At 39.6% G+C, this 25,440-nt stretch overlaps 1 protein-coding gene across 20 annotated transcripts in view; it reads left to right on the plus strand.

Moving 5' to 3' along the window:
* Positions 1-25,440, plus strand: part of TENM2 (teneurin transmembrane protein 2) — a 704,879-nt gene that overhangs the window by 643,042 nt on the left and 36,397 nt on the right. For 16 of the 20 annotated variants that reach the window (XM_081899086.1, XM_081899097.1, XM_081899104.1 and 13 more), the window contains 9 exons: positions 5,704-5,914; positions 6,590-6,709; positions 11,759-12,020; positions 12,719-12,986; positions 14,033-14,176; positions 15,001-15,250; positions 16,837-16,857; positions 20,833-20,889; positions 24,498-24,730. In XM_081899086.1, coding sequence (XP_081755212.1) covers positions 5,704-5,914; positions 6,590-6,709; positions 11,759-12,020; positions 12,719-12,986; positions 14,033-14,176; positions 15,001-15,250; positions 16,837-16,857; positions 20,833-20,889; positions 24,498-24,730 — 1,566 coding nt within the window. The remainder of the gene's footprint in view (positions 1-5,703; positions 5,915-6,589; positions 6,710-11,758; positions 12,021-12,718; positions 12,987-14,032; positions 14,177-15,000; positions 15,251-16,836; positions 16,858-20,832; positions 20,890-24,497; positions 24,731-25,440) is intronic. The other 4 variants (XM_081899100.1, XM_081899101.1, XM_081899102.1 and 1 more) reach the window with 1 other exon arrangement.

The raw sequence follows: 25,440 nt of genomic DNA on the forward strand, positions 1-25,440 counted from the left end.
AGGTAAACATCGTTTCCGTGCGCTGCTCTGGTTTGCCAGAAGTGGCTTAGTCATGCTGGCCACATGACCCGAAAGCTGTACGCCGGATCCCTCGGCCAATAAAGCTAGATGAGCGCTGCAACCCCAGAGTCGGCCACAACTGGACCTAATGGTCAGGGTTCCCTTTACCTTTTTATCCACTAACCGGGGACTTTGGGTGGGCAGCCGTTGCCATGCCTGCAGTGGGTTCACGGAGGCCGCCATCTTCCAGTGTGGCTGGGGGAGGTTATGGCTGGCGCTGTCCACCTCCAGCCGCATTGGGGTAAGGGCGGACAGTGATAACTTAGCCAGTTGGGGGCAGGGGCTTGGAGGCTGTGAACATCCCGCCCCCAGCCTTTTTTCCACCCACTCTGGCTTAATCTGTTGACAGAGGGGCCCAACTGATTTACTGTCTCTCACTGGGTCCCTTTGATCCATTATCCTCTTAATGGCCCATTCCCCTAGGCAGTCACCTCATGAGGAAGCTAGCCTGTCTTAATTAGCGTTTAACACTTTCTAGATCCAGGGATTAGAGTTGTCTGTATCTTAACACCCCAAGGCTTGATTAAATTCTAACACTCACTGAATCCATGGATTATAAGTGTCTAGTACCCACAAACTCATAACAGCAGAAAACTGTGATAATCATGTAATTTAACAACAACTCACAAAACTGTGGTTGATAAAACAGACATCTTGCAATTAGTTAGTCAACTAAAACACAGTGCGCTAAAAATAATCAGTTGTTAACCTACTTACTTGCCAAATTGTCTCTGTAAATACAGGTGGTTATAAAATAAGATGGGAAATAGATTAGAAATACTCTAGTTATTTCCTGATTAAAATCTTTGGAAAAGTAAATTAAATTGTCATAGCTGGTATATCTTTTGCTTATCCAGAACATTCCAGCTTCCCTTAGGAATGCTTTTCATTGACAAATCTGATGATCGGGTCATGAGTTTGTGGAAGCAGCAAAGCAAGGAGGAGGAGAAGCTGTATAATCCCCTGGTTTAATGAAAAGACAAGTATGAATTTGCTGCAACAACGGGACCATATTTATATACTGGTATAATCATCACTCACATTGAGTTCAGTAGAGTTAGCCACTTGGGATAGTTGAGTTGAGCTGTGTTATAAAGCAGATAGAGGTTCTTCATTATTTCAGCTTCCATTCCGGATTATTTACTGCTGCAATTTGACCAATTATCTTCCTACAAAACCACTTTTTGACATAAAAAATATAAATTCCTGACACTTTTAGAAAGGGGATGAACGAAAGCTATTGCTTTTAATTTATTCCACTGTATTCTTATATTAATGTAGCTTTCCCTAAAGTTTAGGGAATGTTACATGAGATACTGTGTGCATGCATGCACATGCAGATGCATACATTGTATGAAAAAATTGGTTAGCCTATATTTCATCATTTTTTATTATATTATTTAAATTATTTATTTATCATATAATTTCAATGGCACTTAACCTTCATCAAGGTTGTGTGTGTGATTTTCTGCCCCAGTGAGATTTCCAATGTATGCTGGGTGGGGAGAGGGTGTGAACCGCAGGTAATATTTGTGTCTCCAGTGTCGGATGAAGTGTGCTTGACAATACCCAATACTCTAGGGCCAAAAAAAACTTACTCAGAAGAGGCAGAATTTGTCTCTGCTGAATGCTTGCTCTTGCATATTGAATAAACAGCACCATTTCTGTTCTTTTCATTAGCTATGATTTTTATTTTCTGTTGCAAACAACAAAAATATAATTTAAAGTGAAAATATTGTAAACTGCCTAGAATTATTTTTATTACAATTGAAAACAAACATAAACTAATATTAATGAATTTGGTGGGTGTTTTTCTAACCCATTAAAAAACCTTCAAGGAAACTGCCATTGATTAAAGAACGGTTCCCAAATAACATTATATAGTTTCTGCCAGCCTGTTGACACTTTCTTGATCTTTCCTTGATCATTTGTCATGGGGGGGGAGATGATGGGGCTTTCTAACATTGGCTGGGGTAGTAAATGCACGCCAGTGGCAAAGTGTGTGTGTGTGTGTGTGTGTGTGTTGTTTCTGGAAGGAAAATGGTAAGTGACAACTGGCTAAAAATTTGGGATGTTGTTGTACAGGTAACAATTTGTAACAATGTCCTAGAAGTGCTACCCTGCAGATCTACTTATGTGTAAATTGAACAATAATATGTGTGCCTGGGGTAAGGTTTTAACCCCAGAAAAATAGGTTAAGCATAGCAGCGTTTGCTGAATACCAACATATTTGAATTTCATTTGTAAGACTATGTGATCTATATTTTCATCTATAACATATCAGGTTTTGAGGTTTTAACATTTTCCCTTTAATATTCCAACTTGTTTATTAGAATGTTAGCTTTCAGGGTTTCCTAAGTTTATTTAAATGGAAAATGAGGTAAACTAAATATGTATTTTATCTGTTAAGCAGAATAATAAATGTATAATTCTTAAGCTTGAAGATACCCTTATTTTCCTTTCAAATAAAGTTATGTGAAACTTAAAAGTGTTACCTACTCTCACTAGCAAATATTGCTTCAGTAAAATATATTCATTTGTATGCCTCATTACCCAGGATCAATACAGTGATAATACAAATGTATACAGTGTAATATATAAAAATGTGTGAGTGTTTGAATAATTGGTGTGACTGTAGACTTTCTAAAGTTCTTCAATATTACATTTTCCTTTGTGCTCCCATTTGCAAAGCAATCTTGTGCTTGGTTATTCTATTGTAATCCCACTGTGTTCAATAGGATTAACCCCCTAGTAAGTGTGTTTAGAATTGCAGCATTAGAGTTTCAGAAAGACTTGCTATTGCTAATGCTAGACCTGAATGTGCTTCCCTAGTAATGGGAAATTGGTCAATGGGAAATGGGCATTTGCACTTTGGATGTTTTCTCTCCAGGTACACTTCATATCTTCTTTGGACATCTATTGTAATGTGTCCTGTCACTGTGTACATTACATTATCATAATTTCACACAGATATTTGACAGTGTGCTGAAATTGAAAGGGCTTTTGTGTTTCCAAAGCATCTAAGCAAAACAAGCAAAAACATGAATATGCATCATAGTTGAGCAGTGCCGATTTCTATGCAGTCGTAGGTTTGGAACCTCCAGCCTGTGGGTCAAATTTGACCCAGCATGGGTCCCACTTTGGCCTATAAGACCAAGCACACCCACCTGTCCCAAATTTTGCATCACATCAGGTGTGGGTTAGTTGCAGCCAACCGCTACAGAAAGCTGTATTTAAGTGATGGGCAGTGGGTTCAAGTATGCTGCATTGTCTGCAAGACTGAGTTCTCTGTTGATCATGCAGCAGATCCCTATAGAAACAGCTTTGCCAGGCCTATGCTCAGCACTGGGGGAGTGCTGAGCACAGGGCTTCCAAAGTGCTTTGCACAGCACTTGCCAAATGCCCCACTCCCAGCTCTGCAAACTCTTTATTCAGCACCAAGCAAAGGGCTAGCAAAGACCCTTGCGCTGTGTTACCTGCCCTCCTCTTTTTAAAAAAACATCCCGTCTAATATAGAGTTCTACAGAACTTGAAAACTTACTTCTTTTCTTTTTTTACTTTTTGGTTGGCCTAATAAAAGTATTGCCCAGTCAGAGATTTTATATTTATTTTTTTATGTGGATTCTTTGTACAGACCTAACCATGAAACCTATAGTGTATTATTCTTATGTAGAGGTGTGTGCATATTTCAATTTAGTATCTAAGCAGTGTTATTCAGGTTTCTCACTGGTATTGAATGGAGACATTTCTAGCCCCCCTAGGTCCTGAACTGGTACTTCAGAACAGTTTGATTGCCTCCTTGATTGTTTGCGAGATAACTGTAAGATTGGCAGTGACAGGGTAATTTACTGAAGATTGCAATGTCAGACTATATCCAAGGGGGCTCGCTGGCATGAAGATGTTATTCACATGACTGACAGGCCACTGGGAGATTGGTGTGCCAATTTAAAGTTCATGGTGTCGTCAAAAGTGTTCAGCCGCTGCAGCCCATAATCATGCAACTTGATGAGGTCATTATAGGCATAACATATTCTCACCCCCATAGACATAGCAAAACACACACACACACAATAGCTTGAGCAGGTAAATATAAATTTGCGGAAAGGGAGTAATTTCTATCCTGTGTCTTGCCTTTTTGATTCTTTAATGTATTGATAGGATTCTCTTCTCTCACAGTTGCCTGAACAAAAGCACTGAGCAAACTAAAAGCAGAAGACAATTTTCAGTCTGTAGTGGTAGAAATACAAGAAACCTAGGAAGGATATCAAGGAAAAAGTGTTCAGGCTTTAATGGAAAAACTGGCTTGAATTATTATTGGAACCCAATTATTTTCTCACATTGATTATATAAAGTGGGTAGCAAATGGACTGCAAAGGATGGGGGTGGATCATCCTTGCTCCATGACAGAAACAGGCTTCAAGATGAATAGGGATCCTAACGTGTAAAGGCTGCTGACCTTAAAAGAAAAACATATACAGCTCAAACAACAAGGAGAACTAATCAAGAACTGTTTCATTTTTAATTTTTCTAAGAGATTGCATTGTCCATGGGTAATAATACCAACAGAGAAAAGGTCTACAATAAAGCCCATGCAAGCTCAAGGAGAGTATTATTTATTTATTGAACTTATAGCCCAATCCACCACAAGGTATTGGGACAGATAACAGTTTATTAATTATTCTGCCCTCTCCCTGGATAGCCAACAAAATTCAGTTTGAATAAATTTCTTGTCCCATTTTCAAGGTGTAAATATTCAGCCTTTAGCAGATTTATGAGTGAAAAAACTTTCCAAAGGTATGGGGTTGCCAGTAGTGGATGGTGCATTGGGGCAGCAGCATTCACCTGACCTCTGGTGAGTCATGTTGCTGCTGCTTACCAAGCAGTGGTGGGGAGGGGGGAGAATGGCATGGCGCATGCACACCAGCTGAAGCACCAGATTGACTCCATTGGTGTGTCTAAACTAAGCCACTTATTTCTCCTCCTCTACCTCTCCATAAGCAGCATTAATGCAACGAACCTGAGATCAGGTAAGTGCTGCCACCCACCATGTCTTCCACTACTAGCAGTCCTTGAGAATTTCCTCCACACATGTTCTTCCAAAACAGTTTTGGATTACGGCTCGCCCTATCAAGAGACAGAATGAGGCAGCCACCTAATGCATCAAATATTGAGGGGTAGAAAGTGGACAAAGTTCTGTGTGCTACTTTACCTGCCATGCCCCCTAAGCTAGTTTACTGTCCCAAGGTGAAGGGGAGGACTTTGTCCCATTGCCAGAATCAGACTAAGCGTCAACTGTCAATCTAATCACCTTTTATATATGGGGTGGCAGCGGGTAGGGGGTGACATCATCTTGTCCTGTGCCCCAGACAGAAAAATTTCCTATTTCTGGTTGATCTTAAATACAGTAATGTTGTCTAGGACACCAAGACAGCAAACACCATATATGAAACAAGGGGGTAGCAATAAGTTAGTACAGTTAATATATACAACGTATATTATTTTCAGTGATACTTGTAATTTCATTGTATGGAAATAACTGAGCGCTACAACCAATCTGAATGCTTGCAGACAGCAAAAGCATTGGGGCTACTTCTATCCATGAATGAACAACAACAACAACAGCCTGTGTGTTTTTGCTTTCAGATGGCCTCGTTGACTGCCTTGATCCAGACTGCTGCCTCCAGTCGACTTGTCAGAATAGCCTGCTATGCCGTGGTTCACGTGACCCTCTAGACATTATACAACAAAGTCACTCTGGTTCACCAACTGTAAAGTCATTCTATGATCGAATCAAGCTTTTAGTGGGGAAAGACAGCACTCATATAATCCCAGGAGAAAATCCTTTCAACAGCAGGTAATGGCCAAAAATATGATTTTATAGAGACGGGGAAGTACTTCTGACACAAGTTTTAATAATGGCTTAACATGGATTGCTGCTTTTAGAAATGATATTCTCTTCCATCTTGAGGTAAAATCTCATTCTAGGGGCTTGTGATTTTCTAACACTGTCGTCAGGATGCTTGCTTTCAACTCTAGTTCCATATAGGCATAAACCCAGAATACTTTGTTATTCTGCATTGAAATGTTAAGAGAACCAAAAGAATAGCTAAGTGATTGAAGCCAACATGGCCTCAATTTAAATACAATCAGTTCAGTTTTTGAATGGCACCATTTTCAAATGTTTTGGCTCCTGGACGCCAAAAACCTGGAAGTAAATGCTCCGGTTTTCGAACATTTTTCAGAACCCGAACATCCAACACAGCTTCTGTTTTGAGTTTCCCTATTTAATTGAGGCTTCCGCTTTCAGTTTTCGGTTTTCAAACATCTTGGAAGTTGAACAGCTTTCCGGAATGGATTACGTTCAAAAGCCAAGGTTCCACTGTACGTTCCTGTAGTCTGTTACCTGAAACTGAAGAGATCAGAGTCAAGATTGAATGTGCATTTGTGCAGGAGTAAACACATCTAGAATAGTATTCTTTGTTCCCAAATAATCTTTCAGAACTGACATTAAATTGCATTTCTTTCCTAGTCTTGTATCTCTTATACGAGGTCAAGTGGTGACTACAGATGGAACTCCACTCGTTGGAGTCAATGTGTCATTTGTCAAGTTTCCCAAGTATGGCTATACCATCACTCGCCAGGATGGCACGTAAGTCTACTTGCTTCATTTAGTGTTTGCCCTGTTTAGTATGCAGTATCTGTGCAGATTAACAGGTGGTGCTATCTAATGAAACCATGTGGTATTATGTATGGAATTCCTACTGGGCTAAAGAGCTTTCAAGAAAACAAAAAAGTAATTTTTCACATGGCATTTGAATACTAACTGAAATAAATATGAAAGGGCTGACTTCTGAAAATAATGTGTTAGCAGTCGAGCTTATTTTCTCAGAAACTCTACTATATCTCTGAAAACATTTGTGGGCTACAGCAATATCCAGCTGAGACCAGAAATACTTAATTTTGAAATTCAAGGCAGGATAACATTCATATGGGGGGCAGTGAGTGGGGTGGGGAGTTCTTTGTAAAACAGTGTGTTATCTTAAAAAGTTCCTATTTTCCCCTTTCCATTCTGAAAATCCACTATCTTCAGAGTTTCTTGGGGGCAGAACACAATCAAAGGAGTATAATTGAATATACTTAGACAGTTTCCTGCTGCGTGAAGAAGTGTGTCCTGTTTTCCTATTTATCATCTGATTTGAAGTTCACACAACTTCAGCGCAAACAAAAATGCAACATGTCACGCTTTACCTAATTTATTGGATATGGCAATAAAATAATACATCTCTGAAAAAGGCATTGTGACTATTTACAGCAGTATGCACTCATATAAAATAGTTTGAATTGGAATAACTAATCAGAAACCAAGCTGTGGCTAGGGGGTGGTTTCAAGTTGCTGTTGCACAGCTGCAATACTAAGCTTTCCAGGTTTTATGTAGGACAAATACCACACTAACCATGGTGGTTCAGGGCTTTGATACATTACATTGTTCCATCTGTATCTTTGCTTCATAGAATTTTGTTTGCTCAAAGCTACCTGCCATTCAACGTTTTATAGTTTTTCATGAATGCATTTGCATTGTTTTTCAAGGGTTATTCACAGGAGCAACATAGTGGTAGCTACGCCCCAGTCAGTGCTTTACCATGTTTCAGAAACCCATGTGCATTCTTTTTTTCAAGGGCTGTTAACAGCAGCTCCATGTTCACAGTGGAAATTCTCAAAGTTTGCATTAGAATGCATCCTTGAATCAAGAAAATGAATATTTGGACTTTCCTATGTATACATGGGAGGAGAGAAACAGCCTGTTAGGCAAGCTACTTGTCTTTGTTCTGAAAGAACTCAGAATTTTTAAAAAGCAATTCAGAGCCATATCCGTAACAGGTTTTTTTTTGGGGGGGGGATAAAAAAGGAACCAATCTTGTTTGAAACTAGTGCTTTACACTCTCCATTTCTCAGCTTTGCTGATACAAACGAGAGATAGCATGCAGTACAGAACAGTATTGCTTCCTGGATTAAATGACGGGAGAGAATATGACCTCTCCAGTTATGGCAAGTATTTGGGAGGGTTTAGCTCTTCTCTACCAGATGTCTTCACCTCCCTAGGAAAGCCAATCTCTCATTTTGAAAACCACAGGTTTACTAGGTTCATTAGAGGAAATGTTTAGTGTTTTTAAATTCTGGAGAGAAACATTTTCTTCATTTTGAAATTGATCCAGCACAGAGAGCAGTCATGCAAATTTCCATCATTGCTCTCTGCCATCTGCCACAACCTAATGAAAGGATGGTTAGGATTAAATCACAAAAACATTTACGTGGAATCTGATAATATTTTGTAGATGTCATCCTGCATACTCATTTAAGACCATCTCTGTACTACTCTTCTAAACTATTATAAAACTTTCATGATTTCCTCATGGAACCATTGGAATTTTTGTGAGGGTACTTAAAATTATTTAGTGGTGAACCTTATTGAACTGTCATTTTTAGAGTTCCCAGAAGGGAAGAGGATTCCTAGTATTACAGACATTGCTTCAGGCTATACATACAATACATATCCATATTGTATCATTAATTCCCCTTTGATCTTTGCATGAAGGGCAGTACAGTGGTACCTTGGTTTGCAACCGTTTTGGATTACAACCATCTTGGTTTACAACCACGTCAAAGACTGAAGTGTGTGTCCCTTTTTTTGTTATTACAACCAATTGGGGGGGCCATTGGCGAAAGCACACCTTGGGTTACAACCTGTTTTGGTTTACAACCAGACCTCCGGAACAGATTATGGTTATAAACAAGGTATCGCTGTATACAAAAAATATGCTGTTGTTGTTGTAGTAGTAGTAGTTACTAGGCTATATCTGCATCTATGACTTCTATAATGAGAACATGTGAACAGCAGATAAGTAAAATATATACACGTGTCTCACATTTCTTCTATAGAAGAACCTTTCTGGATGTAATCCAACATTCAGTTCCCACAGTGACCAACCAGATGTCCATAGGAAGCCCACAAGCAGGACATGAGCACAATAGCACTATCGCATTTTTGATCCCCAGCAGCTGGTATTTTGAGGTGTGCTGCCATTGATAGAAAAATAATACAACCTTCATTACTACTAATAATTGATTCTCTTGTCCTCCAAGAATTTGTTTGATCCTTTCTTTAAAAGCCATCCAAGTTGGTGGCCACCACTGCAGTCCCAAAGTTTAACTATGCAGTGTGTAAAAAAAAAGAAGAAGCCTGAGCCTTTAGTGTCATTGGCTCGGTGCTGTGGAATACACTGTCTAATAGACATTCAGTGGGCACCTTCTATGCCAACTTTTAAATGCCTGCTGGAAACTTTTTTTATTCTGCCACGCCTATGCAGGAAATTAAGAGTACATCTCTCACAATGGTTTATTGATGCTTGTTTTTAGCATATTTGTTTTTAAATTGCTTTTAATCTTTGTATGTTTTTTTAATCTTTTTAATGTTGTAAACCACTTTGATATGTTTTGTGATTTAGCAGTATATAAATGCTGCTTCAAATAAATCCTTCAGTGGATGACCCTTTGTTCTAGTATTATGAGAGGAAGACCATATCTTCATCTACTTTCCCTACACTATGCATAATTTTATACATAATTTTACATAATTTCCCCCTTTCTCCCTTTTTTCTAAATTAAGTATCTCCACATGATCTCTCTTGTAGGGGATTTGTTCCAGCCCCTTGATAGCTTTGGTTGCACTTTTCTGCACCTTTTCCAGCTCTGCAATATCTTTTTTTGCAGTGCAGCAACTAGAATTGTACACAGTATACCAAGTGTGGTCACACCATATATTTGTATAAAGGTGTTATGATATTGGCAGTTTATTTTTCTTTCCCTTTCTTAATGATCCCTAATATGCAGTTCACCTTTTTCATAAGTGCTAGATCATAATTTTCATCTGGCTATCCACCACAATATCACTTTCCTGTTTGGTCATCAACAGCTCACACCCCATAAGCATATATGTGAAATTGGGGTTGTTGTTGTTTTGCGGGTGGCACTGTGGGTTAAACCACTGAGCCTAGGGCTTGCCTATCAGAAGGTCAGCGGTTTGAATCCCCGTGACAGGGTGAGCTCCCATTGCTCGGTCCCTGCTCCTGCCAACCTAGCAGTTCGAAAGAACGTCAAAGTGCAACTAGATAAATAGGTACTGCTCTGGCGGGAAGGTAAACGGCATTTCCGTGCGCTACTCTGGTTCGCCAGAAGTGGCTTAGTCATGCTGGCCACATGACCCAGAAGCTGTATGCCGGCTCCCTCGGCCAGTAAAGCAACCCCAGAGTCGGCCACGACTGGACCTAATGGTCAGGGGTCCCTTTACCTTTACACTGTACCACATTTGCCATTTTAATGCAATTTTGAAGAGCCTCGCAATTACTATCTGTTTTTAGCACCCTGATTAAGTTGGTGTCATCAGCAAACTCGGTCACCTCACTGCTCACCTGTAATTTCACATCATTTATGAACAACTTAAAAAGCACCAGTTCCCATACAGATTAATGGGGAAACCCACTTCCTACATCTCTCTATCATGAGAACTATTTGTCCCTTAGCTAGTAACTGTTCCATAAGAGAATAAAACCTGTCCTGTTATCATATGACTGTCAAGAGACTATGGGAAAGAACTTGATCAAAAAATTGTTGAAAGGTCAAGTGCACAGTGTCTACAGGATCACCTGTACCCACATGCTTATTGACACTCAAATACACTCTGAAAAGTTTGTTAGACAAGACTTACTTTTACAGGAGCCATGCTGATTCTTCTTTAGCAAGTCTTGTTCTCAGGTGAATAGCATCAGGAGGCAGCGAGTTGCTAGTTTTTACTTTGTCAATAAAGACTTAGAATTCATCTCATCACCACTATTTGCATGTGTTCTTCAGACTCCCCTTCTGAGAATGTTAGATCAGGCACAGGGATTTTCCCACATCTGTTGATTTTCCCACATCTCTGAAATCTCATGCGTTGTAAATTACTCTGTGCTCTGATTTGAAGGGAAGGATGAGCTACGAAAATTTCTAAATAAATGTGTAAATTTACTTTTTTTAACACACTCCCTTGTTGTTCAAAGGTTCAGCTACATCCTAAACTTTTTGAATCAGTGTATATAAGCACTACAGTCACACCAGTAACTACACATTTTTTGCAGGATATTGCATCATGCCACAGCCCCACCTTGTACATATACCGTATTTACACAAATGAAATGCACACCTTTTTAGGCCAAATTACGTTGTGGAAATTAGGGTGCGCATTAGATTTGATGGGGCATTTACATTTGCCAGCAAATACTTTTTTGGTTTCAAGGTTTTGAAAATTGAGGTGCACATTAGATTCAATAGTGCATTAGATTCACATAAATACTGCAGTGTGGGTTGATGGTTAATATGATGTGCCGCCAGTGAGCCAACTGTTGTTGATCTAGGTATAACCTAAGTCAGCAATTGCCTCCAACAGGTCTTGATCATTCATTATTCGATACTCTCCTACGTTTCATTGTCTGTTCTAGCCTTACCAAACCTGGTGACCTCAAGATGTTTTGGACTACAACTCCCATCCCAATCTCAGCCAGCATGACCAATAATCTGGGGGGGGGGCACCAAGTTGGTAAAGGCTGGCCTATTCCCTTGTCTCACTCTATAATTATTCCTGATGTGAACTTCAAAATTTCCTAGGTTTGACTTGATTGCGAATGGAGGAGCATCTCTAACTCTACACTTTGAGCGAGCACCATTCATGAGCCAAGAGAGGACAGTATGGCTGCCATGGAACAGCTTCTATGCCATGGATACACTTGCAATGAAGACTGAAGAGAATTCCATTCCTAGCTGTGATTTAAGTGGTTTTATCCGGCCTGATCCAGTTATAATTTCATCTCCACTCTCCACATTCTTCAGTGATGCTCCTGGCCGAAACCCCATTGTTCCAGAGACTCAGGTATCAAGCATGAATGTAAAAACAGCCACAAGCAGGTGATCGTGCGGAAAGTGTGAAGGGGGAGACACACATATCCAAATACTTCAGAATATATAGCAGGCACAAGTTAGGGGCCATGGCTGGCCAGGGCTCACTGGCATGGGGAGATGCTCAACCCTTCGCATATTTGGTATTTATCAAACACTAATATAAATACAGTAAATGTTGCTGCTGAATAATGTTTAATCAGATTAAAATCTTTAATTTGGACTTGAAATGGTGAAATCCTTGTCTAGACATTCTTTGTGGCCGTTTCTGACATTGCATTTCTGAACAAAATTGGGTACAAAACTTCTGGAGGCGAAAGTCTTAATCACATCCATAAAGACAGGCATGAGTATTTCATGTACATAGAATTATTGTAGTAACAAAACAAATACGTGTCAGACTTGTGTCTGTCCTTGCTGACAACATGTGTTTCCTTTTTACACATCTACCAGAAGTGTGGTTTTTTTAAAAAAGAAACTATAAAAGTGACCAAAATATCCAGAAATCTTACTTTAAATTGGGCCATTGCAGGAAGACCAGATTAAAACATCTCAGCAGCAAAAAGTCATCAGTCTTGAAATAAAACACATGATATATCTTTTTAATTTTTATTTTTTTAAAAAAACTCTCTTCCGGTGCATATTTGAAGTGTGCTTTGTGTTCTCACTCAGGTTCTTCATGAAGAAATTGAAGTCCCAGGCTCCAACATAAAACTCTGCTATCTGAGTTCCCGTACTGCTGGATACAAATCTTTGCTTAAGATCACCATGACACAATCACTTGTGCCTCTGAACTTAATTAAAGTACATCTGATGGTTGCAGTGGAAGGACATCTTTTTCAAAAGTCATTTCAAGCATCTCCCAACTTGGCTTACACTTTTATTTGGGACAAAACGGATGCTTATGGCCAGAAGGTTTATGGGCTCTCAGATGCTGTAGGTAAGCCATCAGATTCACATTTTGCAGGTTTTAAGTATTGGCTGTTATGCTAACAGCAGTATCTTAAATTTCATCTGGGAAAAAAGCCATTACAGCATAACTGATGTCACATGTGTCCTTTGTGTGTTCGAAGATAATACTTTGCTTATTTATTGATTTATCATATTTGTATTTTGGCGGAGCTTAGGACAGTTTATATGTTTTCCTCATACAGTGAGCTAGATGAAGCTTAGAGAGAACTTCATTAGGCCACAACTGAGCTTCATTCCTGAACGATGCATTGCATCCAGTTCCTATTAGGCCTAGTTTGACTTTCCATCCACTACAACACACGAGCTTTCTGGTAAAAAATATATATGTAAGGAACTCAGTGTTTTAATATATACTCACAAAACTGTTTGTGTGTGCATTAAAAATATATATTATGCACTGTGCTTACCACAAGAAATATCAGGAAGCCAGTGTGGACTGTGGCTTTTTTCTCAGTAAAAGTGCAGTGGCAAACCCGTTTGGTACCACATAATGGGTGGCTTCTTCAGATTCCATAAATAACTATTACAGTAAACAATAAATAGGTTCATGTTAAATTTGGAGCAAGGGCAAAGTCAATTTGGTAGGAGTGATCGATTGCAATTTATATTTTCTAAAGGTCTCCACATGAAGAAACCTCACTACGGTATATTTAGTGCATCAGTTAATGTATTAACACTCTTTTTCACTTTTTTCATAATCACATACTGTATTGAGCATATATATTGAATACAGTCAGTGCTGAACAGCCAGTTAATTAAAAATAGAATCTAGCCTTTTCATCATAACTGACTTCCCCCCTATTTCTCCCTCATTAAATCAGTCATTTGCTCCCACCCCTCCCCCAAACTATCAGGATCTATAGTTCCCCTGGGTATAAGTGAACCAAGTTTTTCAGTCAACTGCAGTCAATTATCTGAATTTAATTCAGAATAAAAGATAATATATTGGGAACAGTAGTTTGTGGTAGAGGACAAATCATTCACAATCACTGATTATTGATACATATTTTTCAGTATCTGTGGGATTTGAGTATGAGACCTGTCCTAGTCTGATTTTATGGGAGAAAAGAACTGCCCTGCTCCAAGGATTTGAACTTGACCCCTCAAATCTAGGGGGCTGGTCTTTGGAAAAACATCATGTGCTTAATATAAAAAGTGGTAAGTTCACCAATTTTAATATGTATTTAAGCTTTGGGTACAAGCCCTATTCTCATGGTTGCCTCCAGAATATCAAGGAGTGCTTGTGCTGGCATCTGATGGGTGGTACTCACACAAGCGATTATTTGCATGCCAACCATAAGCATTACATATGGTGTTCATTGACTGGTTTATAGCACACTGCAGCAAACAGTTGAAATATATTGAGGGTTCTCTGTCTGCCTTTGGCCTTTTTGAATTACCGTATTTTTCGCCCTATAGGACACACTTTTTCCACTCCAAAAATGAAGGGGAAATGTGTGTGTGTCCTATGGGGCAAATGCAGGCTTTCGCTGAAGCCTGGAGAGCGAGAGGCGTCGGTGCGCACCGATGCCTCTCGCTCTCCAGGCTCCAGGAAGCTATCCGCAAGCCTTGCACGCCCGGGGGGAGTTCCCCCGGGCGCGCAAGGCTTGCAGGCGGCATCCTGCAGCGCAGAGCACGGGGCGCCCTTCGGAGGACGCCCCGTGCTTTGCGCTGGTGTCAGATCTCCCCCCGGGAGCGCAAGGCTTGCAGGCAGCAGCCGGCAGCGTGTAGCACGGGGCGCCCTTCAGTGGAACAAAAGGTAAAACAGCTGTGACCAGGGCTAAGTGAAAATAAACAGTTGCTAGTGGCAGCTGCAAGCAAGAGAGCAAGGGACATCGCATAAAGTGGTTTGGACCTATACTGGGGGGAAAGGAGTCGGTGGATGTGTTGGATCCTAAACAGTCACCAGTGGTAAACTGGCTCAGCCACCTAACAGTCATTTGTTATGAATTATTGTAAGTCCTTGCTTTTCTTCTTGTTAGGTATTCTACACAAAGGTAGTGGAGAGAATCAGTTTCTAACGCAGCAGCCTGCTGTAATCTCCAGCATCATGGGAAATGGTCGTCGAAGGAGTATTTCCTGTCCAAGTTGTAATGGTCTTGCTGAAGGAAACAAACTTCTGGCCCCTGTGGCACTTGCGGTAGGAATTGATGGAAGCCTGTTTGTCGGGGATTTCAACTACATTCGGCGCATCTTTCCTTCTAGGAATGTCACTAGCATTTTGGAATTAAGGTAATTCTGCTGCTATGTGCACCGCTACAAATGCCTTTGTACTTGGTCCTTCTTTCTAGTTTTCCTATATCGTTGTTGCTTTCAGCACTACCTGCCACTGTAGCTTAGTATGTAAACATGAATGACTCAATTTAGGGAAGGCTGCTGGATCAGAGTATATTTGAAGTTGCCTTATCCCTTCTTCCAAAGATTGCAATAGGAATTCAAGCAGCAGTTTAGCCGCACCATTTTCTGTTAAGGCGACCTGGAATCAGATGGGCTCCTCCCCCATACACACGATGGATAGTTATATTTAGGGTTCCTCCAGACTGGTGGTTTTTGGGCAGGTGTATTGTGCAACCCGTGATTGACACCATAACAGTGTATTAGTGGTGGATTTATAACTGAATCATCCACATATAGTTCCTCTTTGTTGGTTGTTCTGCAGTGCTTCCCAGGTGTTACTGCATTACTCCTGTCTGGAGAGGTAAACTTGCTCTATAGTGCAACAAAAGCAGGGCAAAACTCCCCACAATGAAACATTTGTTGTATGAAAAATTAAAGGATTTTAGAAGGAAATTATGGGTTGTACAGCTGTTTTAAACGCAGCAGTATGACCAAGACAGCTGAAACTTTTGCAGAGGCAAATGTGATTGAAAGTGTGATCACATATAACTGCCTGATAACATAATGAGCACGGTCATGTTTCAGTATGCCACTGAATACCATTTCCTGGAATTTGTTGCTGTTATGTCTTGATTGTAGGCTACTTTGAAGTATCTAGTTGTGGTTACTGTAAGAAATAGGATTCTGGACTGCACTAACCCAGTGATTGATTTGACAGGGCTCAACTTCTGTTCTCATGTATATAGCAAAACAGGCATCCCACAGCATGGCTTACAAACATTGCAAGATAAATAGGTATTGGTATTAGTATTGGTATATGTATGCACATATATGTGTGATATATATATACATCCTGGCCCTAAAATTTAATATAAAATCTCATCTTACAGTGCTGAGATAAACACTGATTAATACTGTGTGAATTTACAAAGCTCAGTGTCGCTTTGCTCTGTTATAAAACAGCACTTCTGCTCAGTTAGACAGCACATAAGATGAATAACTGCACTGACAGTCAAACCTGCCTTAAGTGACAATTTTAGGGACTGAAGAGGAAAGCCAGTTGCAAAGTAGAGATGGGCTCAGGGTTTAAAAACTCTTGTGGTTCAATTGTTTGAATGGAAAGGATATTAGCACATTTCACTTTTGTCAGGCCTACACTGCATCAAGCCTGCTGACAGGCAGCTGCCAACTCTTTTCACTGTCAGTATAAAAGACAGGACGGTTTTACACATGACGTTTTTTCAGTGATCCAGAAAGTTTCTTACAAAAAAAAATGCCTTGAGGGGCTATTCCAGCAGGGAACTATCTTGTGACTGTTGTGCTTCATCCTTAAATTAACCTAAGGCTAAAGCTAAAAAGAGGTTTCCTTTGCCATGTCTTCTTGTCGCATAAGATAAAATGTTATGTTTGCTTTATAGCCTTTACCTCAGCTAACTGTTCTCCTTTCCCCCCTCTTTCTTTTCTGTTTCTTTCCTATAAAGAAATAAAGAATTTAAACATAGGTAAGACCAAAACCACAATCGTTATTTACTATAGTTTGTTCCATTGTGTTTACTTTTTCTGTTGTGCTTTTTTTGCAATGTTCTGTTTTAAATGTATCAAATATAGCAACATTAATATGCTAATTGTGTGTTATGAATATGATAAGCATTAGCAATTATACACTGCAGTCAAAAAGCAACCAAATAAGTTCTGACAGCAATTAGGAATGTCTAATGGAATGCAAGTATAATGAACCCCAAGTTAACTTTTATATGAGCACTTCTCCCTGCAGTCTGTAATTGGCTTAAATGGTTGAGGCAAACTACAGCAGTGGCTTTTGTAAATTCTGGAGAGGGTTCAGAAGGCACTAATGAACTGGAAATGGGTCAAAAACTCATTTCCAACTCATTAATTTTTTTCTTGATTCAGCTCCTCCCTTCCTTTTAATACAATATTAGTTGGTTGATCTGTTATTATTTCAAATAGAGTTTGAATTCTTTTGCAAAATAATTAATTCCTTTCTTGGTCAGTTTCTCTGCTCACTCTTTAGGTGCATGTACATCTTGGACATTACAGTAGAAGCATAGTAGAAGCATGAAACACTCATGCATCTGCTTGCTGGCACCAGTGGCTATTCCTGGAGCTGCCTGTATTCAAAAGTTAATTTACTGCAAAATAAAACAAATAAAACATTACACTAAACACTCAAGGTATTAGCTCATTAACCCAGTTGGACCAGGATAAATATATTGGCCCTGTAACTCAAACGGTGTCTGAGATAGTGTAAGCCTCCTGCTGGGTTTGATAAATATAATTGCTCTCCTCTTTCACAATGACTGAAAATATGTATTATAAGTTGCCAACTGTGGCATGAACCTGTGGAAACAAAAAATGAAGCTTCTAGATTAATTAGATGGAATTCATGTTGTTGAAGGGTGTGATGTGTATGCTAGGAGAGCCCAGGGCTCTATTAATATATCCACACTGTGGCCAAAATGATGTTACTTCCTGCCGTTTCCCTCACTTCCTGGCTTACTCTTTAAGTACCTTCTTTTGTCTGAGTAGATGCTGTGGTGAGTGCCACACAAGCTGTAGCTGCTTGTAACTGACAAAAACTGGTATCCATATGCTAAAGAGTAAAAAAATAAATAAATCAGTACATCAGTGTTAAAAATGGAATGCATTTGTATTGGTTAGAACTAAGTTTAGTGGTAGATGTTAATTTAAAAAAAGGTGTGTGTTAATATATCAAAGTAGAAAATAAGGGGAAGCTATATTTCTTAAGTTTCCTGTGAAATCAATGCTGTCTATTTGAAAAAAGAATCGTCTTAATATAAGTGTTAAAAGGAAAGCATTTGACCCGATAAATGGACATAAAAGAAAAAAAATAGTGTATTGGAAATAAAGGAAACATGTGCACAAGTGCACAACTGTGCTCATTGCTTAACATTACCAATATCACAAATTTGCTTCTGTTGTCCCAAACATGGAAAAGTTATACTTTTGGTGCATGTCAGGGGTAGCTAATGTGGTACCCACCAGATATTGTCATATTACAACTCCCATCAGCCTCAGGAAATGATCAGATATATATAAGAATAGTCAAACACCACTTAAATGAAAATGCTGCTGTATTGTAACAACACAATGATGAAAATCAAAGTTGGTTAGAAAGGCGATTAAAGGCGGTGACCAGAAAGGAGTTTGATAATGTGTGGGTTTAGAGTATTATGACCTTCTTATATTATAGCATTACAAAACTCTAATGATAAGCTGAATGCTGGAGGTATAAATACTATAAAACAGATGTGTGGCAAATTTGGTGGAAATATCCACCAACTTACACACGATTGACTCACATGAGACTGCGTATATGCGTGGTGCCAAGAATAATTAAATAAATAGATTCAAACCAGCAAATGGTGAGAGAGAGCTGGAGAATCCTTGTGGCTCACAAGGAGACCCTCCTTGGAGCCCAAAGAGGACTTCATAGAGGGCAGAGGAAGCCCCAAAGAGACCGGAGGGGCCGCCTATATTAGCATATTTATATTAAAGGATACTGAACTAGGAAGGAGGAATGATGAAATTGTGGTTGTATTTGTGGCTGTTTGCGGTGTGTGTAGTTCTGGTCATTAAAAGAATAATTAACAAAGGATGGAATTCAACATCACTCTATGCTGAACATTTTGTTGATGTGAACGTATCGTCCTGTCAGGTGGAACTATGCCCCCCTCACACTGCAAGCTGTTTTGCGGGATTTTCTGGGCAACCCAAGCAAATTTAGTGGGGAAGAAGGTGGGGGAAACCTAAATGCGTAAATGGAAGCCCCTGCAGAGGGCTTCTGCTGACTGTATTTGTTAGGTGAATCCCACCCAGAATATTTAATTTTAAAATAATACTGATTAAGATCAACACCATTAACCATCTTGCTAAAATGGCAGCTGCTCAAAAGGGTTTTTGTATTTCCTGTTATGTACTGAAGTTCTCCCCCTGGGCCAGCAGGGGGATACTGTAGATAGTTATGCAAATGAAGGATCGAAAGTGACGTTCAGTGATTGGATACATACTGTAGATAGTTATGCAAATGAAGGATCGAAAGTGACGTTCAGTGATTGGATAGTTTTAGAAAGTTGTTACAGTAACGAGGTTCTGGAGCTCTATATAAGCAGGCTGACTGAGCCCTTCAGTCCAGTTCTGTTCCAGCTTACAAATAAAGAGATGCTTTGGAGAAATTGCTGTGTCGTCTGATATGTTCACCCACAACTTTAAAAAATGCATTTATAGCATCATAATGTTATAACAACCTTTCATTTAAGTGGTATTTCACTGTTATGTGTGTGTTTTTAATAGCATTGAAATAATTTTTGACTATAAAAAGGGGGTAATAAAATAGCTGCACTGCCCACACAGAAAGTACAGTATGTGTGTGCTAAGCTTAATAGGTTCCTCTGTCCACTACATCCCTACCCAAATAAGAACTCCATCATTTTAAAAAGATAGAATTGCAAAAAGGGGTCATTTACAGCTATAGAGGTTGTACCACTCTCTTATTTTTCAAACTTTTTGTTTTGTGAGAAAGGGCAAAAGAACTAGGATGGCAATGACTGGATGGCAACATCATGCACCCCCCCCCCATAAAAAGTGAATTAACAAAACATAGCAATGCTGCACTAAATACCTAAGCGGAAGCATCTCAGCATTTTATTCTCCCAATATTCCAGTATTACCAAGAAGCAGTATTCATAATAGGGCTCTGCAGTCAAAGGGGCAAACTGGATTACCCAGGTTAGGAGCCCAGGTCTACCAGACCCCTACGCTGTCTCTCTCCCACATGCTCCACTTCTGTGCTAGGGAACATCTTTGTCTGTATGGTTATTGTCCTTAGACCAGTTTTAACACATACTTGTGCAGCTTGCAATACTATTGCAACATTGCATGTTATGATATTGTGCTAGGATGGCAGTTGTAGTGGCCTGCCCTAAAAACATATTTACCAGGGTAACCATAGGATAGGACTATAAGAGTCTCACAATGTCACAGGTGCTCCCTCTGAAAACAATTAACAAAAGATTGGATTTTTGTTGTATCTATATCTTCATCCACAAACATCCTACCAAAAATCTGGGTAACACCTAACTATTCTGTCCGCAAGAATGCCTACTTCTGTACTTGTCTCAACATAACCCCTTGCTCATGGGGTTTGGTTTTGTTTATCTCAAAAATCCAAGAGTGTGGCTCTTCAGAGGCCAGTAGGTCCAACTGCAGAGAAATAACTAGATCATTCACTTTCTGTCTTTGTCCTGCTGATTTTTAAAGCCTCTACTGGCTTTTAAAGAAGTTTGCCCCATATCACCCATGGCTGGCATCTGCAGAAATCTTGTTTAAAATACTCATTACATCTGCCTGTTTTTAGCCAGGCATGTTTGTGCAGGAACTTCTCCATTTAGTCCAGTTGTCTATTTGAATAGCTGAGGCTGACATTTCTAAATTTGCAGGTGGCTCACTGGCTCCACACCTCGAACAGCTGTCAAAACAGATTTATTAGAAATAAGGTAATACTTCAAGACATCCACTGACCCCACAAGATAGGGGGGAAACTTCAGCAGAACATTAGCTTAGCTTACTGTCAAATCTGGGGAACTTGTTGCTTGTTTCAGTTAGCACTGCAGCCTTGCACAAATAATATAATGGGCTTTCTATGGTATGAAGACACAGAGAAAACAGGTTTACCTCAAAACTAAGGCATTATAAGCTTGACTGCTACAGCCCAATTCTATTGATGTACATTAATTTTGGGGGCACAAGCTATTGCTTGTACTGCTGCAGTTAGCACTGAATCCTATTTCTGACAAGGGAAACAAAATCATCCAATTGTTCCTCACCAAAGAAAGTAATGGTGATGTTAGCGATATCAGTTGATGTTAGCAATTGACCAGTGGCCTATAAGTTGTCCTCATAGAGATGGATATATTATCAGCATCTTCTCTGCAGCAATGTATTACAACCTTTAGCTATGATTTCTTGGAGACTTGTTGGGGTGGTGTGAGATAACCAGAGGGCTGTTGATACACCTGAGTGACATGGGCAGAAATAAGACAAAAGCATGCAACCTATAAAATAGGAATCTGCAGTCTATTCCTGCTTCCAAATTAGAGTGCAGTAGCAACATCTTTCCACTCCACTTCTGTTTGTTGCATTGTAGTGAATGAATATCTTGTGCTCAGTGAACCATTTTGTTGCTATTGTATTCTCCATCAAATAACCTATGAAGGAGGTACAAGAAAAGGAGCATTTTAAATACTCAACACTTTAGTGCATGGTTCAGGACTTTTACACTCTTACCTCCCCCTCCCCCTGATATATTCATGACTTTTCCAGGAGTCCCATTTTAATAACAATATGACCAAGAGCCCAGTCTCAAAACCTGTTTTTAATACCCCAAGGTATCTCAATAGTGAAGTAATTGTAAAAGGGGAAAGTACTTTTTCATAAAGTGAATAGTTGACTATGGAATTCACTTCTACAAGATGCAATGATAGCCCACAACAGATAGCTTTTAAACAAGATTAGACAAATTCCGGAATGATATAGCTATCAATGGCTACTAGTCATGATGGCTATATAGTATCCCCAAATCTATGGGGAACAACAGCAAAAGAAAGCTACTGCCTTTCCATTTGTCTTGGTAGATTTGCCATAGGACTAGACAGAGCTTTGGTCTAATCCAGCAGAGCTATTCTCATATTCAAATGTACTTCTGAGTATATGCTGCTAATTTTGTTGGATATTTTATATGAGGGGATATCTATAAATACTTTATAAATCATAAAATAAATCTTCCCTCCTACAGAGTAACCATTGTTATCCCAAAACATTTGCGATTAGGAAGTAAGACTTCAAATTGTAAAGCCCCCACAAGGCCCTTTCAGGCATTGGAGAATAAGGTCTGCAGTGCTGAACCTGCTATACTCCTGTATAGCATGTTCGCAGTGGAGCCATGCGATGGAAATTTGACAGATAGGATGGGGCAAGCAAGGGCATTGTTGCTGTCTCCTTATTACAGGACCCCTATAATGCCCGAATCCAGTAGTTCACAGTTTAGAAACTAAAAGCTGGTTACCACTTTTGCCACTATACTGGTGTTTTTATGTCACAAATACACAGATTTGGAATCTTAGCTGTTTTTCCATCTGTGTCTTTAGAGTTTAAAGGAAAAGAAAAAAATCAGGACAGTGTTTCAGTGTCACAAAGTACATACTTAGATAGTGCAGCAAAGGGTTTTATGTCAGATTGAGGGTGAAAACATACATGCATTCAGAAGTGTGATGGAATGGTGTCAACATGCATGAGGCATTTGTTTTCAGGGCAGAGAATGTGCATAGAACTCAATTCCACCACCCTTAGGATGCCCTGGTTGTGTTCTGAAAGCACATGAGGCCAGCATCTTGCTGCAGCTGAGCAGGCCTTGGTCTGGTCAGTACATGACTAAATGACCATCTGGGAACTACTTGTACACCACCTTGGGTTCCATGACAGAAGAAAAGTGGAGTAAAAAGGCAAGAAGATAGATGATAGATAGATAGATAGATAGATAGATAGATAGATAGATAGATAGATGATAGATAGATAGATAGATAGATAGATAGATAGATAGATAGATGATAGATGGATGGATAGATAGATGATAGATAGATAGATAGATAGATAGATAGATAGATAGATAGAGATAGATAGATAGATAGATAGATAGATAGATAGATAGATAGATAGATAGATAGATAGGATGTATGTCAGTCTTTTCTCAAAGTAATGTGGAAGTAGTCCACAGCATAGGGTTTACCAGACGGAGAATGATTTAGGATGTTTTTATTCTGAGTAATAAGAAAGACTTTTCTGTCTTGCTTCTTCAGTACTAACCTTAAATGTGAGGTCAGCATCTTGGAATACCTAAATGGTAGTGTTAACCTCTAACCATCACAAGCTGACCATCTTATTATAAAGCGTTACAGAACTCTTTATTTTAAAAAACATATCTATGAAGAGTGAAGAATGAGAAGGGAAAGGACTGCAATTAAAAATTATGAGATTATTCGTCTTTTATGCAGCTTCAGGGCAGGCTGTAGTGTATTCTATTATTTGGCACAGTGGGAAGACAGCTAAAGATTTTACGAGGAGGCACAGATGCTGTACCTTTTTTCAAAAATAATTTACAGCTTCTTGTCAGAAGACATCTCACGTTGGCTTCCCATATATTTTGCATTTGTGGCTACATTATTTTTCAAACTCTGTACCTAAATGAAACAGCCATGCTCTGTAAAATAGATGGATTCACATGGGTGGTAAAAAGCAATCCATAAATGGAAGCTAATGAGAACCATATATATATTCAGTGTCCAAATTATTGAGATATAAAACAATTTCCAGTTGTCAAAAAGATACAGAATGATGTAATATTCAGAGGAAGATTGACTAGAAGCCAAGGTGAACTGGTCTTATACAAGGCAAACACTTCCTAACAGTTAGTGAGTGTAGCTGTTAAGAGCCAGTGTCTAACGCATCTAGCCCAATCCTGTGCAAGTTTACTCAGAAGTAAATCCCACTCTATTCAACAGAACATCTTTTCTATAAAGTGTGCATGGGATTGCAGACATAATTTGAGATGGGACACCTTGCCAGAGTTTATTAAATTACATAAGTTGCTATGTCGCTGCCTTCTACCCAGCAGCCCCTGTTCAGATTCATTTATTTATTTGTCACTTTTTTATCCAACCCTTCATCCAAGATGGTATCCATGGCATTACCTATGTAGTCCTCACAGCAACCTGTGAAGTAAGAGCAGGCTCAGAGATAGCAACTTGCCCCAGGCCAACAAGTGGCACAGAAGGGATTTGATGCTGAGTTTCTCACACCCAAACTCTACTCTAATATAACCAAATTAAGGGATGGGACTGAGAAAAGGGCAAGCTTTGCCAAACCTAATGTTACACTGTTGTGGGGTGGAGGGTGGGAGTCACCCTCAGACAGAAGGGTGGTGGGACTGATACTATCTACATTTCTTGCCCAAGACTATCCCTGTCATATCCCAGTTCATTACTGACAAGAACTATGCTTTGTGGGGTCTGGTTTAGCCATTGTGTTTTCTCTTTCTTCTCTTCTAAAGCAACAACCCTGCCCACAAGTACTACCTAGCTGTGGATCCTGTTTCGGGCTCACTCTATGTATCAGACACCAACAGCCGCCGTATTTACAAAGTCAAAACCCTTACTGGTGCAAAAGACCTAGCTGGAAATTCTGAAGTAGTGGCAGGTACAGGGGAGCAGTGTCTGCCTTTTGATGAAGCCAGGTGTGGTGACGGAGGGAAAGCAGTGGATGCAACTTTAATGAGCCCACGAGGTAAGGGATGTAAAAGGTTGCACAAACTATAATCTGAAGCTAGACTGAATCTATATACAGTGGTACCTCGGGTTAAGTACTTAATTCGTTCCGGAGGTCCGTTCTTAACCTGAAACTGTTCTTATCCTGAAGCACCACTTTAGCTAATGGGGCCTCCTGCTGCCACCGCGCCTCCAGAGCACAATTTCTGTTCTCATCCTGAAGGAAAGTTCTTAACCCGAGGTTCTATTTCTGGGTTAGCACAATCTGTAACCTGAAGCGTATGTAACCCGACGTACCACTGTCTAATTATCTGGTAATTAAAACACTGCTTGCTGACTTATTTTTTTAATCTCTGGTTGAATCACAGCAGGTTGGCAAGTGTTTCCCACAGACAATTCTTTTCATGGGGTTTGCATGCAGCCCCTGTTCCTTTGCAAAACAACAATAACCTTCACATTCCATTGTGGAGAAGAAGTACAAACAGTCAGGATTGTCTGAAGCAAAATCTTTTTGGAGATGCAAAAGTGTCTGTTATTTTGGGCAAAGGTGGTTGGCACTGTCTGGTCTATATCCTGTTTCTGCAAAAGACACAAAAGCCAGACTTTATTTTCCATTTTAATAATATGTAATTTTTTTAAAAAATGAAAAGATTGTATGGAATAATGGTTCTTAGGTTAATGTTTCCTTTGCTTGCTTGTCAATATTGCACTTAAAAAAACTGCAGCCTA

The sequence above is a fragment of the Podarcis melisellensis genome (genome assembly GCF_964234715.1).
Source record: "Podarcis melisellensis genome assembly, chromosome: 2".
Classification (NCBI taxonomy): Eukaryota; Metazoa; Chordata; class Lepidosauria; order Squamata; family Lacertidae; genus Podarcis; species Podarcis melisellensis.